Below are 16,396 nucleotides of genomic sequence, written 5' to 3' on the forward strand. Positions count from 1 at the left end.
GTTTGACTTTGGGAATCAGGCCATTGAAAACTTGTAGGAAGAGCCTCCCTGAAGGTGTAAAGAAATCTTATTCTGGATGTGAAAAACCAGTGCTATTAATTTAAAGGGTCATTTTGTTGCTGTAACATGTGGTTTGAAGTTTCACTTTAACAAGAACAATTTTATTTTAGAAACATTTACCCACTCTAATGTGTTGGTTCTTTCATTAACAGACTTTCACAACTGGCTTTTCAATCTGGGAAAGCTCCAGTCACACTTCTGTGCTGGAACAAGGCCGCAATGCATGCAGATGGTTCAGACTTGACAAATGACCCTTTGAAAACTGAATGAGATAGGGAAAGATAGGACCTTTGAAATATTTCTTCCCAATGCCAAGTTGCAAAACAAATTTTCCAACGTTGGTGTACTGAAGTGTGAGCATTTTAATAGTTCTTTCAAGACCATCTAGATACTTTAAAATCTAAACTTAAAAAAAAATCTAATTGATATTTGTTTTAATAAAAATTTACTATTGCCCCTTTATCCTAGCTATAATTTGGGGAGGCAAAAATTTTTTTCATTTCAAGACATGTTATAATTTCTATCCTGGACGGCATTTTAAAATAAAGTATGTTTCCTTTGTTGTTTTCATAACTACAAAAAGGAGATAGCTTTGCACATAAGTAGTACTTTTCACCCACAGGTCAGTTTTTTATCCAGTGGAGTGACCCTCGGTTTGGCAAATAAGGAAACCAGCACAGGGAAGTTCAGGGATTCGGCCCCGACCTCACAATGAATGAAGATTAAACCATGTCCTTCCACAGTGAAGATTAAACCACATCTGGGGGAAGCTGCGTCCTAGAGGGTGGTCTCGCCGTCAGTTTCTCTTCCATATCTGTCCACATCTGTGAAGTCACAGTCTGACTCCATTTCTATCTTCACCTGTGGCACCATGAACACTGGGCTCTGTGAGTAGTTGAAAGCAGGTGAAGCTGGACAGGAAATTCTGAAGTGCAAAGTGATGCTGAATGAGAAAAAGAGGGAGGGAAGAGTGACTTATCTAGTACTGGGTGTTTTCAACTGCTATGCCCCAGGGCAGGCTCTAGTGCAAATAGTTGTCTTTGCTTATGAACTCTTAACACATCCTGGGAATGAGTGGCATCCTCTGCACTTGGCCTTCAGCTGTGGTTGCTTAGCTAGTCTCGCCATGAGTTTCAGCCTGGTCTTCACATTATTGCTAAGGTGAACTTTCTGGATCACAGGACTTTCTGTGATTCCTGCTGTCCAAAAGTTAGAATCCAAGCTCCTCAGTGGCAGACAGGGCCTTTTATGTTTGGACTCCTGATTACTTCTAGTTTGATGGCCTGCTTATCCCAGCAGTCTTCGCCGTGTGTATATTTTCAAATAGTATTTCAGGCATGTTCCCATTGCCTGAAATGCCCTTCTTCTGCCTCTTTTCTTCTTTACTCTGTGTAACTGGCAGACTCCTATTTATCATTCCCAGACTCTCTAGATAAGGCAAATCCCTCCCTTAGACACTGACCTTTCTCTTCCATGCGCTCCACTGTTCTTGGCACATGGTGCTGTATGTCTTTGTTCATAGGCCTGTCTTTGTATATCCCCAGGGATTAAGCATCATGCTGGTGGATCACAGATGCTTAATCTTTGTTAAACTAGATCGTGTTGCTGAGCCTTTTCCGCCACTGAAACGGAGAATCCTGTTTAGTGGTCTCTGCTTCCACCTACTTCCATAGATACGGTAAAACACCAGGATAGTTGGGAGGTGCCATCACCAATTATCAAATTTTCTCCATTTCTGATCTTGTCCCAGGTTTTGTACAATTTAACAGATTTTTGAAAATCCCCTATCCTGGTCCAAATTTTCTCTCCATGGACTGAAATTGGGACAGAGATTCAATTTGGTGTAGGCTACTTAAAAATGAAAATAGATCCAGGGGCGCCTGGGTGGCGCAGTCGGTTAAGCGTCCGACTTCAGCCAGGTCACGATCTCGCGGTCCGTGAGTTTGAGCCCCGCATCAGGCTCTGGGCTGATGGCTCAGAGCCTGGAGCCTGTTTCCGATTCTGTGTCTCCCTCTCTCTCTGCCCCTCCCCCGTTCATGCTCTGTCTCTCTCTGTCCCAAAAATAAATACACGTTGAAAAAAAATTTTTTTAAATAAAAGAAAATAGATCCAGATAGACTGCTTTTCTCTTAACACCTTCGTATGTTAAAAATCCGTGGCATTTGTAATGGTGTAGAATCCTAACCTGAGGGGTGGAATGAGAAGCCAGGCAGAGATATAACTGGGACATGTGATACCCCTGGGCCTTGGGTCTGCTGCTTAGGGAGGCTGTTACAGTGAGATCTGTCTTCTCATCCTAGCAATGTGGGAACAGCCTTGACTTCTCAGTTTTCTAAAATCTCTTGAATGAGTGCCATCTGAGTGTGGAGATTCATCTGCCTCTGGACTTGGGATAGCCTGTGCTTTTGCTCATGGGTGACGTAGTACAGTGATTCCTGTCCAGTTTAGAGCACCATGTAGGAGCGCCCTACCATCTTCCCAGTAATAACTGAGGCTGACTTTCTTGCCCCTGGATTTCTCTTTTCCATTTTCGAGACTTCTGTGTTTTCAGTCATCAGGTTGCCCCACTTTTTTCATGGCTTCTCATTCAGAACACCAAGGTATCACATTTGGCAGAGGGGCTCCTGGAAATGGCCTGGAATCCTTTCTTGACTATTACCTCCATTTAATCTTTTTTCTTAAAAGATTACTACGCCCAATGTGGGGCTTGAACTCACAACCCCAAGATCAAGAGTCATTTGCTCCACTGACTGGGCCAGGCAGGCACCCCTCCACTTGATCTTTGATATTTAGATAGCTTTCTTTGATAGCCTTTCTGCCCTTTGCTAATTAACCATACTGTTACTTTATTCCACTGGTATTGGAATACCTGGTGTTTTGATTCTTAGACCTGCTTTTATCCTGGCATTCAATAATCTATACTTAAGTAATGTGTAGTTTTTCTCTATATTCTTTTCCCCCAGTATTTTCAGTTTTCATTCTATGTAGTATTCTGTAAAAATTTCCTTTTCTAAAGTTGAGTACCTTTTATATTGTAATCATGTTATGTCATACTTGTTACTTGACCCCAATAACTATGTCTCTCCACTGCTGGTGACCAGCAAAGGCCTTTACTGAGACACTGGCTAGCCTGAGAAATCCTAGGCCCTCAGCCTTCCAGGCCATTGCTTAGTCTCTTATCTAAAACCCAAGGAGTCTACCTCATGGCCATTACCTTCGGTCAAGGTCTGAGTCACTGAAGGAAGAATCAGAATGAGTAACTCCAACTGGAAGATCTTTTTCCTGGCAGGAAAATTAAAATGTCAGTTGTGGAGCAGGTTTGAGGACTATACTGGAGAAGGCCTTTCTCCAGTGCCTCCCTCACCCTCCTTCCTATTCTCTAATCCCTATGGCCAACACTACACGAGAGAAATTCAGGGGTCTCACAGGGATGGGTGACTTCACCAGACGGTTCTCAGCCAGGTTAGGTGGGTGTGAGGCATGGGCGGGGCCAGGGAAGAGTGAGAAAGGGTGATGGAAATATACAAATGGCAAGGAGGAAGGAGAATTAGAAACAAAAAAGGAAAGGTACCTCTGACAGAGAGTGATGGGAAGCCCTTCAAGGGCCCTGGCAGGATTCTAATCTGGGTCCTTTAGAAAAGTGGCAAGTCCTATATTAGGAGCACTGGAGTCAGGACTCAAGTGGAATCTTTCTGATTACTCTCAGACAAGGCTATGTTGTCTTGACAGAAGTGTCCACTGGGAAGGCGCTGATGCTGGGAGGGGGTAAGGGCAGCCACAGATCCCCCAGGATCTTCGTAAGCAAAGCCCCATCTCTCCCAGACAGCCTCCATTTCAGCAGGAGGAAGGTACCTGTGATTCATATGGAAGCACAGCCCAACCACTAAAACCTCCCCTTCTGACAAAAATTTGTGATCCCAATGCTATACTATTTCTCTAAAGGAGACAACTCAGCTGGGATTTGAACTCCCAATCATTTTCAATAACCACTGGAAAACATGGGAGGCTCAGGGATTCAGGATTGGGTAAATGTGGTCTGAAATGATTCAAGAGAGGGCCAGGTAGTGCCATAGACATCAGGAGGCACCAGGGGAAAGGAAGGAATGAAGGACTTTGCCTAAATGGAAGTAAAGATTGATCACTGGCGTCAGCAGGGTTTGATTCTGGGTTTCTATTTGGTTGAAGTCTCAGTCCTTGTGACCCAGTTCTCATTGAACTCTGCCTACCACAGGAGTCCTCTAGCTTCTAAGACTATTAGATCCCCCTGAATTAAAGATGAAAGTTCCTTGGAGGAAGAGCTGGAGGATTAGTAGTAAGTAGGAAGGGAGAGACACCATGTGTTTTACTTACTGGCAATGCAGTGGATACCATTTTGGGGATCTGACTGGACACTTTCCATGGGAATCTTTATAACTGAGGGAGGAGGGAACTGGGGCTGGAGAGAAACAGTGGGAAAAGCTGATAAACACCAGCAATACAACAGCTTTGGCTTTCTTGCCAAGATGGAAAATACATGCACCACAATGTGTGCCAACCACCATCCTCTTTACATCTAAACACTTAGGAGGTGCTACAAATACCCTGGGGCCCGCTGAGGGGCAATCATAGTTAGCCTGCTGTCCTAGACAAGACAGAACTCTTCCAGGAACGTTATTGATCAGAACAGTTTCAACTGTTAGAGTTACCAATCTCTTGGGAGTGAATCTCACACAATGGCTGGTGTTGCTGTAAAGACACGTGTAAAATGAATTTATGTAAATCGAATCCCATTTTTCCATTGAATTTTTCATGCTTTTCCCCAACCCTGCAGAAGTTCCTGGCACGTGGTAGCCACTCAAATATTTATTGAATGAATCAATGAAAGAATAAGTATTTGTCTTTAAAAGGCACTTAGATTCTCCGTTTCTTTGTTCTCAAGCCTATCTTTGCAAACCAACTAAATCACCAATGAAAAACATGTGAATGAATGATGGGCCTCTTGAAGAGGAAAGTAATTAAGGACAAGGGGAGTTTGGGTCTATCACTACCATCAGAAGATGGTTTGATTGCCACTAATCAAGGATCTGTCTGTGAACAGCTCTGATCTGCAAAAGGCAAAATCACTAGAACAGTTCAAGATAGATGCAGAAATGTGGGTTCAGGTCAAACCGGGAGAATGCAAGGACAGGCATGGTGTTAGGAGATGGCATGGGTAGCTTAGCATATTGGAAATGATCAAATTCAAAGTCAGGAACAGTTTTCTTAATTCCCTTTTAGACATTTAGCCATATGTCCATCTTGGGTAAACTACTTCCCTTTTGGGGGACCATTTCATCATCTGTAATAAGCACTTGAACTAGATAATCTTCCTGCTTAACATTTTGTGATTTACTGTAAGCTCTGGACTGGCTTCCTGTCTCTTGACTCCCTGGGTGTTATGGGGGTGGGATGGGAAAGAAGCATGAGAGAAGAAGGGTAGATGGGGCAACCAGGTGGTCCCCAGCATCTGAGGAATGTAGCCACTCTCCTTTCAGTGAGGACATAGCCTCTCCCCCCACCTTCTTCCCTAATACCCCAAGGGCAGGCCAAGCAAACCTTGTCCCCCAGTACTTACAACTGTCCAGGAGTCTAGTCTACTGATGTGGGTACCCATCAGACTTCCCCTGAGGTCTGCTCTATTCTTTGGAGATCAGTCCTCATAATCTCCATGATGGAGCTGAGTCTTCTGCCCTGTTCCATCAAGGACCTGCACTGCTGTTGATAATGGCCCCAGGAACTCACAGAAATGGGAAAGAGTGGGCATGGCAACCAGCCTTTCCCTGGATTGGCGGGGTGGGGGGGTTCATTCACTGTGGCCCTCCCTGAGAATATTCACATAAGCAAACAAGCTCTCAGCATCCCACACCAGTATGAGGAGAAGCCTCAGCTCATCCTGGATTGGGCCCAGGTGATCACAGCTGACCACTTGAGAAGCTACCTCCTCCTTGACCCTGCCAGAAATGGAGGGAGGGTTTCTTGATCTTTTCCCTTGACCCTGGCCTCACGTCCTCCCCACCTCCTCATCACTGTCCTCAGGGACCCCTTTCCTTCTCTTCTTCTTCTTATCCGTCTCCTTCTTCTCTTTCTCTGGGAGGATATTGTCAATCCAGGCCAAATCATGCTGGGAGAAGATGAGGTCCAGAAGCCTTCGAACGATGATGAGGCCCAGGATCTGTGGTGAGAGTTCAGAGAAAAACATGGGCTCAAGGCCCCAAAGTCAGACATTCTTTTTTCTCTCTCAGTCAGCTATACTCAGGGACTTTTTCTGGTGCCTTTGGAGCCATCTCAGAGCTCCCACAAACCATCATTCACCTTCTGCCCAGCTTGGTTCCTCTCATCTGGTCTTTCCTCAGTTGACTAACAAAGCCTATCAGTGACCCAGGGGAGGGAGCCTGTTGCAGCTGAGGACCAAGGACTAAAGAACTACAGTTATTCTTTAAATCAGTGGTCCTTAAACTTGAGCTTCCATCGAAACACCTGGAGGACTTGTGAATACACACACTGCTGGGTGCCACCCCCAGAGGTTGTCATTCAGCAGGTCTGGGGTGGGGCCTGAGGATCTGAATCTCTAACAAGTTCCCAGGAGATATGGATATTTCTGGATCAAAGATCACATTTTGAGACCCACTGTCCCTATTTCTGAGAGCTGCCAATCTCTCTGCTAACAAAGTATAAAGCATACTGAATAAAGTGTACTGGGACATCAGGAGTTTTTACAGTAAAGTCTAGAAAGTTTGGTTCTGTTCGGGATAAACGAATTAAAGGGAAAACACATGTGCACTTTGGGGAAGATTAAATACTGGCCTTTCAATAGACTCAATGGGCTCAGAGTAACTAGTTATAAATATTGCCCCTTCACTACCAAGAACTGGTCATTAAATGAGATCAGGGAGAAAACCATTCAGTTGAATTTAACTCTGGCTCCTCACTGACCCTTTCTAGAGAGCAAGTAGATCTAGGGAAGTGGACAGACCTGGGTTTTGAAAATCCTGGCTCTGAAAACAAAATAGTGGTTGCTAGGGACAGGGGTGGGAAGAGGCACTGCCTGCATAGAAATGGCATGAGGGCATTTTAGGGGTGATGGAACTATTTTCTATTATGGCTGTGGTTGCGGAACCACTACTCTGTGCATTTGTCAAAACTCAGAACCACAGAGTGAATTTTACTGCGTGTAAATAAATTAAAAAAAAAATCAATGAAGGGAATGTAGGGGAATCTTGGCTCTGCTCCTCCTTGTTGTGTGAGCTGGGTAACTTACGCATGCTCTCTGAGCCTCAGCTTTCTCACCTGTAAAGTAGGATTAGTAATAGTACTTCAGGTCTAGTGTGGACTAAATGAAACAGCACTCCATACATGCTAATTGTGACTATAATTTCATTTCTCCTTGTTAACACTGAACCCCATGAGGGCTCCATTGGGGAGGATCCATTTCCCTTTCCTTGACTGCATATTTATGCTCACCTGGTATATTACAAATACCAATGCCTGGGTTTCCCCAAAAGATACTGATTTAATTGAGCTGGGGTGAGGTCTGGGCACACAATTTTAAAAAGCTCCCGAGTGATTCTAGTGGTCACCCAGGGTTGAGAATCCCAGGCAAGCACATTACAAATCCCACCTCTGCATCCTCACTTTGGCCTCTAGTCTGGCCCTGCCAGGCTTTGGGGCCCATCCAGGGCTTTCCCTAAGTACTAACCCACAGGCTCCAGCAGTAACCGCCTCCCCCCCACCCCCAGCCCCTACCCCCAGCAGGGTGGGATTATCTAGGGGCCTGATGCAACATGTTATTGGCTGTTCTTTTCGCTTTTAATTCTGGAATAATTTCAAGATTATATAAAATTTCAAGAATAGTTAAAGAATCTCCTGCACTTTCCACAACTTCACCAAACCTCACGTTCATGACATTAGACTATGAAATTCTTACTCTTTGGCTCTAGTTCTCCTCCCCACCCACTTATCTTTTCAAATTGTTATTTTGAATAGTTAAAAGAGTTATATCTATTTAGTACAGGTGTTCCTCTGCACTTGGTTTGAATTTTGACAGTGGGGACTTTGTGTCCTTGTTGACTTTGCCCAGCTTCTCCATTCTATCCCAGAGCCGGTAGGTTGGTGGGCTTTTGCATTTTGCTGAGTGCCTGAAACTGAGCTGGGTGGAGGCCTGTGGGCCCGCCCCCCGCAGGGGACCATCCCCCCCCCCCCCCACGCTGCTCCGTCTGGCCTGCACTCACGATGCGAATCTTGTTCCGTGCTTGCCTCTGTGACCCTGAGAGAGTCAGACCATCTGCGATGGTGGAACTCCCCGCGGACACCTGCCCAGGGCCAATCCGCTGAGCAGGATGGGGAGCCCACGCCCACCTTACCATGACCGGGAAGATGATGGCGGCCATCGTGGACTTGAGGATCCACAGCACCGCCAGGCAGAGTATTTGCACCAGGGTGAAGAGGTGGATTCGGCGCAGGGGCACGTGCCGCAGAAAGGCGTGGTCTGGCTGGTGCTTGGCTGGCATCAGGAAGAGCTTGCAGCGTTCCCAGAACTGTTGAGAGTGCAAGGCTCAGCCAGGTGGTGAGGACACCTTGAGTGAGGTGGCCTTGCTGGGAGCTTGGGACTGGGGGAAAGGGTGCTGCGGCAGGGTCTCATAGAAGGTAGACCCTCGTCGGTACTAAGGACGCACCGGAGGGGACTGGAGGTCTGGGAGGGGGGCCTGAGACCTGCCCGAGGAGTGGGCCACAAATGAAAACTATGCACATTCAAGGAAAATGCAACTAATTGCAACACAAACTATCCAAGACATCTGGGCATCACGGTAAATAAAGAACAAAACAAAATGTTTTCTTCAGCCAGAGTTGCCTTAGAGAAGAGAGAGATGTAGTGAAATGCTCATTGGAGTCAGACCCATCAGGGTTTTGAATCCTGAGCCTATTTGCTCATCTGTAAAATAGGTAACACAGCACCTATTTATATAGGTTTCACTATAGAAGACCTATAAAGTGCCCGATATAGTTATTTTACTTGGCACACGGTAAATGGCAGTATCTTTATCACCATTATTCTTCCACGGCGCTGGGAAAGCAAGCACTTGGGGTTTGGGCAACATGGCAGCTGACTCCCATCCAATCAGCCTGGCGGTGGTTGGGGTGGGGAGAACCTTACCTGGATGCCATTCAGGGAGGCCACGCCCATGTAGAGGAAGACTCCATACAGCACGGGCAAGGGGATGTACTGAAATGAGACAGGGATGCGGAGCTTTGGACCCGGCTTCGGCCAGGGGCAGGCTGTTGGCTGCCCTCTTCTGCACGACAGTGCCTGCCAAGTCACAGGCAGCCTGGCCTCCCTCAGCTTGCCCCTAGCCATGGAGGAGTGGGATGTTCTGGGGAACTGAGCCTCTGAGCACTGATCTGGAGCCAGTGTCATGGGAAGGGCCGACCTGCCCCCTTCTTTCTGTGCAGCTGCTCTTCCAGCCTGGCTGCCCTCTTTTGGTCCCTGCAGAAGCCATGTGCTTTGGCTGAAGACACACCTTCTGGAACATGGGAAAGCTCCATAGAAAACCCCCCTGTTTATTCTTGTCAGCTTCTTTCCACTTCCAGCCCCAGCGGAAGACTGCCTCCCACCCCAAAAAAGCTGCATTGCTGTGGGAACCTTTAGTGAGCTGACCTACATTAGCAGAGAGTACCTGCTGATTAACAAAAATCATATACCACACACAATTGGATTTTAAAAAGAAGCAAAACAGATGTGTATATGGTTTGGTGGCATCTTTCCTTCCAGTCATGCTCATAGGCAGTTTGTTAGCTTTTTAAAAAATGGGATCATACATATCATTCACACTGTTCTACAGACATCATTATGACTCTTTAGAAGCTTTTGAGGTATTTCTCTACTGTCTCTCTAAGCTGTGTTTCTGCTTCTTTCATCCTTCCGTTTATCTGCCCCTTGGGCTTACCATTGGGAACAAGACTCTGCCTCGATTCCAGGGTTGTCATATTGGAACATGTGGCAGAACACAAGTCCTGTACCCAACTTTTAGATGCCATTTAGGATGTCCATAAATCCAACCGAATAAATAACCGCTCTTTTAAAATAAATTGGGCATATCTAAAATAAATTAGACTTGGTTCAGTTTTTTTTTTAATTTTTTTTCAATGTTTATTTATTTTTGGGACAGAGAGAGACAGAGCATGAACGGGCAAGGGGCAGAGAGAGAGGGAGACACAGAATCGGAAACAGGCTCCAGGCTCTGAGCCATCAGCCCAGAGTCTGACGCGGGGCTCGAACTCACGGACCGCGAGATCGTGACCTGGCTGAAGTCGGACGCTTAACCGACTGTGCCACCCAGGCGCCCCAGACTTGGTTCAGTTTTTAAACACAAACCATGATTTGGACCTATAAAGCATAAACTTTAATTCAAGACATTGATCTTAAAGTAAAGAAGGGAAACCTGGGCCATTGCATCATTCCATTTGTACATGGCTTATGAGATTTTTGCCTAATTATGAAACAAAGTAAAAAAAAAAACTTTCCATGAACAACACTGTCCTAATCATTTTCAAAGTGTGGGAGCAATTGAGAGAGAAATAAAATCTTAAATAAAAGACTTAGCTACTGTCTGTAATAACACAAATTTCAATGGCTTAAAACTTCCCTGTGTGAAAACCACATCAAACAGGAGAACTGGGCTAACTCTTAGATAATTTGCAGTTACCAGTGCCTGGTCCTAAAGTCCCGTATCAACCCTAGTAAATTATCTCCTGTCCTGTCACTTGTAAGCTCAAACAGCTTTCTTGGCAAATCCCAAAGGCCCATGACATCACACTCTGGCCAGTGATGGGCTGTGATCTAAAATTCCATATTAGCACAAATATTCCTTGGATGCCCAAAGACAGGCTCTTTTCAAGTATTAATGAAACAGTACAGTGACAAAAAAAAAAAAAAAAAGATGCCTCTAGGGTCCACTTTCTACCCTCTATTGGAGGAGTCAACAATGATCACAAACGTAAGACATCACAGCCCTCCCATATAATTTGAGGCTGAGACCATGAGAACAACTCATGGAGCTCAGAGGGGGAGCTACTGATATGGTCTAGGCTCCCCTGAGGCAGACTTCTGAAATCTACAGTACTGAACAGTAGTGGCAAGGTGCAAGCAAAACCTGAAACAAGACAAACCTTCAGGGTTTGGGATGGACTGAGTAAATCATTTATGCTGCCTGTCAGATAACATGGCCTCCTCGTCCCCCAGAGCCCTTGTGTGGCAAGATAACCAAAGATTTGCATATTGGTGTTGAAAGGGCTGAAGATTAACACCGGTCCTCTAGCAGTAAAAATCACTGTCTAAAATTAGTATACATCCACAAAGGGGGAGATTTCATTCCTTAGTGCTCAAAGTGTAGTCTTTGGACCAATGTTATTGGAATGACCTGTGAACTTGTTAAAAATGCAGAGTTTTGGGTCTCACCCAGACCTCCTGAATAAGTATCTTTTTTTTTTTTTTAATTTTTAACGTTTATTTATTTTTGAGACAGAGAGAGACAGAGCATGAATGGGGGAGGGTCAGAGAGAGAGGGAGACACAGAATGTGAAACAGGCTCCAGGCTCTGAGCAGGCAACACAGAGCTTGACGCGGGGCTCAAACTCACGGACCGCGAGATCGTGACCTGAGCCGAAGTCGGGCGTTCAACTGTCTGAGCCACCCAGGCGCCCCCTCAGTATCTTTTTCAAAAATTAAGTTTCAATTTTAATTCCAGTGTGGTTAACATACAGTATTATAATAGTATCTTTCTTTAACAAAATTCCCAGGTGATTTTTATACACATTAAAATTTGAGAAGCCTTTAGAGCAGAATTCTACTGGATGAACTGGTACAAAGGTAGAGTTAATAGCCAACTTAGAAACATTGATAAAAATAGAAACAATGATAACTAGGATCCTTTAAAATTTGCAGCACCCAGGAGACCTCTCCTCTTTTGGCTACATAAACAAGAATTAAAGATCTCAACTAAAGTATGTTTTGGGTAGATAGCCCTCCAGTTTAAGTTCTCCAAGGCTGATAGGTACTCAGCTATGCCTAATTTGACAGGCACGGGCAAACATAGAGTTGCAGAAAGTTAAATAAGCTTTATGGAAAATTTTTCTTATTGGAAGTAAATGCTGGGATTAAATCTAGGACCTCAGATCTGGGTTAAGTCATAGTTTTCTTGAACTGGTTATACAGAATATCTCTTCTTTCACCTAAATTTAATGTAGTATTTAGTACTGGTGTCAGCTAGTGATAATGCTTTCATTACTTAACCAATTGTTTGGAAAGCCTATCTCTTTTTTCTGTTGCTGTTGTTAGAGATGATTTTCTTTTGCTTGGTTAAGATGGAAGACTCTTGAATAAGATAGTTGTCAGGTTGTGATGGGGAAGGTCTGTCTCAAAGACACTCTTCAGCTCTCATTCCCAGGAGCCGTTTTGGGTGGAATCAGTCTCTGAAGAAGTGTGTGTAAAGTTGTTGGCTTCCTCTGAAAGCCTATCTTCATAAAAAAGTACAAAACTATAAATAAAATAAAACAAAACAAAAAGGTATGTACCTTAATACAATCAAATGAGAAATCCTAAATCTTATGATCAAGAAAAATCTAGATAGGTCTTCTCTGCTATAAAATGTATCAAATAGATTAATTGGTGGTGAATAAAATGATATTGTATTTTTTCCACTCTTACTATAAAAGAACTTGGGTAGGACTTTTCAGATCATTTTGTCATTGAACACAATGATGATACCAGAGCTTTTGGAGCTCTGTAGACTCGTGGAAACTTTTCCATGATGGCCAGAGTAATAATGAACATTGCCCCATATTTGACTTCAGAATAAACCAAACCTGGCGACACTCTGGTCATGGACTTGTGGCCTCCAGAACTGTAAGAAAGTAAGTGTTGTGTATGCTTTCCAGTCTGTGGAATTGTGTTATGGTAGCAAATGAATACAACAGGTGAGTTGCTGAATTGGACAGACAGAGACATCTGAGCAGAAACAGACTGTTCTGGGGACCCAGGCTCTGAATATACTCCCATTTGATTTCATCTCTTCCAGTTGGTCTGGAGGGACATGAGCAAAAGGAGCTTCCAACTGTGTGGGGAAAAATCAGTTATGTTCCCAAGAGATGTAAGAAGAGGAGCAGAGAACAGGCCGCAAGATAATCTATAAAAGGCTTCCCTCTGTAAGTTTTAAACTTCAGAAAATGGGTGAGCAAAGAGGCATCTAGTGAGCCATAAACCACAACGTGGAAAACATAACCTGCTTGGGAAGCTCTGATCCAAGCAAGGATGGAACTTGGCCAAACTTTCTGAGGGAAGAATGCCCTCCAGAAAGGTGGAAAAGATCAGTGAGGTTTGCCTGGTGCCGATTATAAGCAATGCAACATTCCAGAAAACAAGGATGATGATGAAATATATCTCTTTGGGTCCTTCCTTTTTAGGGTTCATGTGGCGACCCTCTCCCCAACTCAGGCATCAAGTCAGTGCCTTCTCAGGTGGCTAGGGCTCTGAGATAGGGTATAGAGCCTTACCTTCAGGATAGGAGCCAGGAAGACAGAGATGCCCGTCAGGATGAAGACAATGGTGCCGGTCACTCTTTGTTCCCTGGAAGAGAAGGGCACACGGTCACAGTGGACTGGGAGATGCCCCATCACCATCCTAGCCCTTTGGCCCTCCGTGTGCACCTAAAGGTTGTGTCCAAGGCCCTAGCCTCTGTCTTGTTTCCCCATTCCAGAGAATAAACCTGCTGCCTGGGCCCAGCTGACAGGTACATGGGAGGAGAGGAGCCCTGACCAAGGCACTTTGTAGGGGCATTTGGGAGGTTGTCCAGTGCAGTGACTAACAGTGGAGGTACTTGAGCCAGACTGACTTGGGTGTGTAGTTAAGTGGCATCAGGAAAGGCCCTAAATGTCTTCAACCTCAGCAAAAGAAAGATAATGACAACTGCTTTGGGAGTTGCTGTGAGAATGAAATGGGATATACATTGCTTATTATCCCTGCCTTGATTGTAATAAGATGTTACATTTGTGGGGCATGACTAAGAGGAATCGGAGGAAGGGGGCCTGGCTGCTGGCTGCTGGAATCGGAGGAAGGGGGCCTGGCAGAGCAGATATGTTTTCCTGAGTGCCCAGGCCCAGGCACAACCCAAGTGGGAACTGAGTCCTGGGGGGCAGATTGTTCAGGCCCAGTCCTCTAGGGCTCAGGGGTCCAGGAGGGGACCCTGCCCTGACCAGAGAAGGCTCACCCCAGGGAAGCTGGGTAGCCCCGGTATCCTACGGTAGTGAGGAGAAACTTTTTGAACAGCCAGTGTCTGGTGTGGGCTCACCCCAGAGCACCTAAGAGGCACATGCCTGCCTGTAACGGGTATGGGATTCACATGGACTTGAGAGAAGGAGGATTGAGGGAATAGGCCATGCGCCACAGTCTAGGGAGTGGCAGTGGTCCTGGGAAGACTCTCTGGATGAATGGGAATTGGGTAGGACCTGTACCCACAAGAGGGGTTGGGGGACAGTGGTAGTGGGGGTCTTGAAGAAGAGGAGACAAAAGGACAGGTCAGAGGGGAATGTGGAGACATTGAGTAGCCTATGCAGGTGAGTGGTCAGTGTGCATACAGACTGTGGTGGGATACTGCTTGCAATCCATTACCAAAAAAAACACTACTTAGAACTGAATTTTTGTCTCCTTCCTCTCTCCCTCAGGAATATTACTCCCATCCTTGCAGTTCCTGGGTTGTCAGAGCAGGGCCCTTTTAGCCCAGATACCTCGATGGTAAAAAAAAAAAAAAAAAAAAAGCAACATCTGCTTCCCTTCTCCCAAAATCAATACCCCGGCTCAGGCGGTCCCCAGTCACTGCTCCCCACCTACCTGACCCCCAGAAACTGGGGCTGCTCCCCAGGGGCACTGGTCTCCGTCTCCATCTTGAGGCTGTCGATGTGGGCGATGGAGATGACCGTGGCTGCCACATACCAGGGGAGCCCCATGAAAGAGCACAGGGCCATGAGGATGCCCACCCAAAACAGGTCCAGATGGTAGCCAGCAGCCTTCTGCATGGGGCAGGGGGAGGGTTGGTATGGGGTGAGGGAGATAGAAATCTCCCCAAAGCAGCCATTTTGTGTAACACGGTTCAAAGGCTCCCCTCAGCATTCAATAGGTGCTCTTAGGGTGCTGCTACCCTGTAGTGTTCAGGCCTCCCCAACCCCAGGATTTGCTGAGCCAGGGAAGGGACACAGGAAGGTGAGGAGAAGGGTGTTCAGGCTTGGAGAGGCCTTGGGCTTGGGTCCTTGGGAAGAAGTTTTCCTACCAGTGGCCATAATATCTCTGTAGTTCTTGAACAAGAGGCCTTGGCTGGGGTAGGTCTTGGGATGGGGGAGAGGGTAGCCCAAATCTCCTCAAACCCAGAGGCAGGGAGGGAGTTGCAGAGGCCAGGAGGGCTTAAGATTCTCTTCTGCCTCATGGTTCTAGGTCAAAATTTCCCATTAGGATCTGCTCAGACTCCCAAGTTCCTGTCAGGAAGCATGGAGCCAGAAGGTCACTTTGGGAGAAACAAGGAGCCTGTGCCCAGTAGCCCACCCTGGGCTTGGTCCTGATCCTTGCATCAAGTCACCCTGGCTCTGGTGGCCTTACCTACATCTGGAGGTCACATTTCCCTACACATGCACCAGAGCTCCACAGTCTTCTGACCTCATATCTTGTTTCATAAATGGTCTCAAATTTTGACAGAAGCACCATCTTCCTTCTTTTTCCTTCTGACTTTGTGGGAGGAAAGAAGTGGTGTTCCTGCTCCTAGCACCCGCCTCACCCTCAGCTTGTTCTCCTTCCGGTTGACTATGACGGCTGTGATCTGCTGGTCCATGAAGATCAGGATGGTCACCAGCAGGGCAGGCAGGATGCTTGCCAGGTACACCCACCACGGGTTCTTCCCAAAGGGGGCCACGAACCAACCTCGGTCAGGCCGCGTAGGCTGAGCGGAACAAATGGAAAGGGCACTTTCCTCTCTTCTTTGTCCCAGTGCACTTGCTGTCTGGGTCCCCACTCTCCCTGCCCTCCCACCCCCGACCTGGGGTGCTTTTTGAGTGCAATCTTTTCCTTTCAAGATGTTAGGCACCTGTGACTTTAAAGAGACCATGGAAGCAGACAGACTTGGGAAGGACATGGTGTCTGCTGAACTAAGATCACTGGTGGCAGCTGCCCTGAGATTGGTTGGGAATGGGGAGGTGCATAGCCAGAGGCTGTCAGGAAAGAGCTTGCAGTCACTAACTGCAAGATAACAAGAAGCGAGAATGAGACCCAACAGGCAAGAATACA

General features: G+C 46.1%; 1 protein-coding gene across 1 annotated transcript in view; it reads right to left on the minus strand.

The window, feature by feature from the left end:
- Positions 1-430: 430 nt before the first annotated feature.
- The window catches only part of SLC4A5 (solute carrier family 4 member 5), an 82,251-nt gene continuing 66,285 nt past the window's right edge, over positions 431-16,396 (minus strand). The window contains exons 18-25 of the mRNA XM_047069601.1: positions 15,891-16,052; positions 14,957-15,135; positions 13,624-13,696; positions 9,230-9,298; positions 8,439-8,612; positions 6,095-6,250; positions 3,275-3,342; positions 431-1,003 (exon numbers count right to left, since the gene is read on the minus strand). Coding sequence (XP_046925557.1) covers positions 838-1,003; positions 3,275-3,342; positions 6,095-6,250; positions 8,439-8,612; positions 9,230-9,298; positions 13,624-13,696; positions 14,957-15,135; positions 15,891-16,052 — 1,047 coding nt within the window. The 3' untranslated portion in view covers positions 431-837. The remainder of the gene's footprint in view (positions 1,004-3,274; positions 3,343-6,094; positions 6,251-8,438; positions 8,613-9,229; positions 9,299-13,623; positions 13,697-14,956; positions 15,136-15,890; positions 16,053-16,396) is intronic.

Source organism: Lynx rufus, unplaced genomic scaffold, assembly GCF_022079265.1.
Source record: "Lynx rufus isolate CCGP_SWC_20201006 ecotype Redwood Valley unplaced genomic scaffold, mLynRuf1.p SCAF_8, whole genome shotgun sequence".
NCBI classification, from domain to species: Eukaryota; Metazoa; Chordata; class Mammalia; order Carnivora; family Felidae; genus Lynx; species Lynx rufus.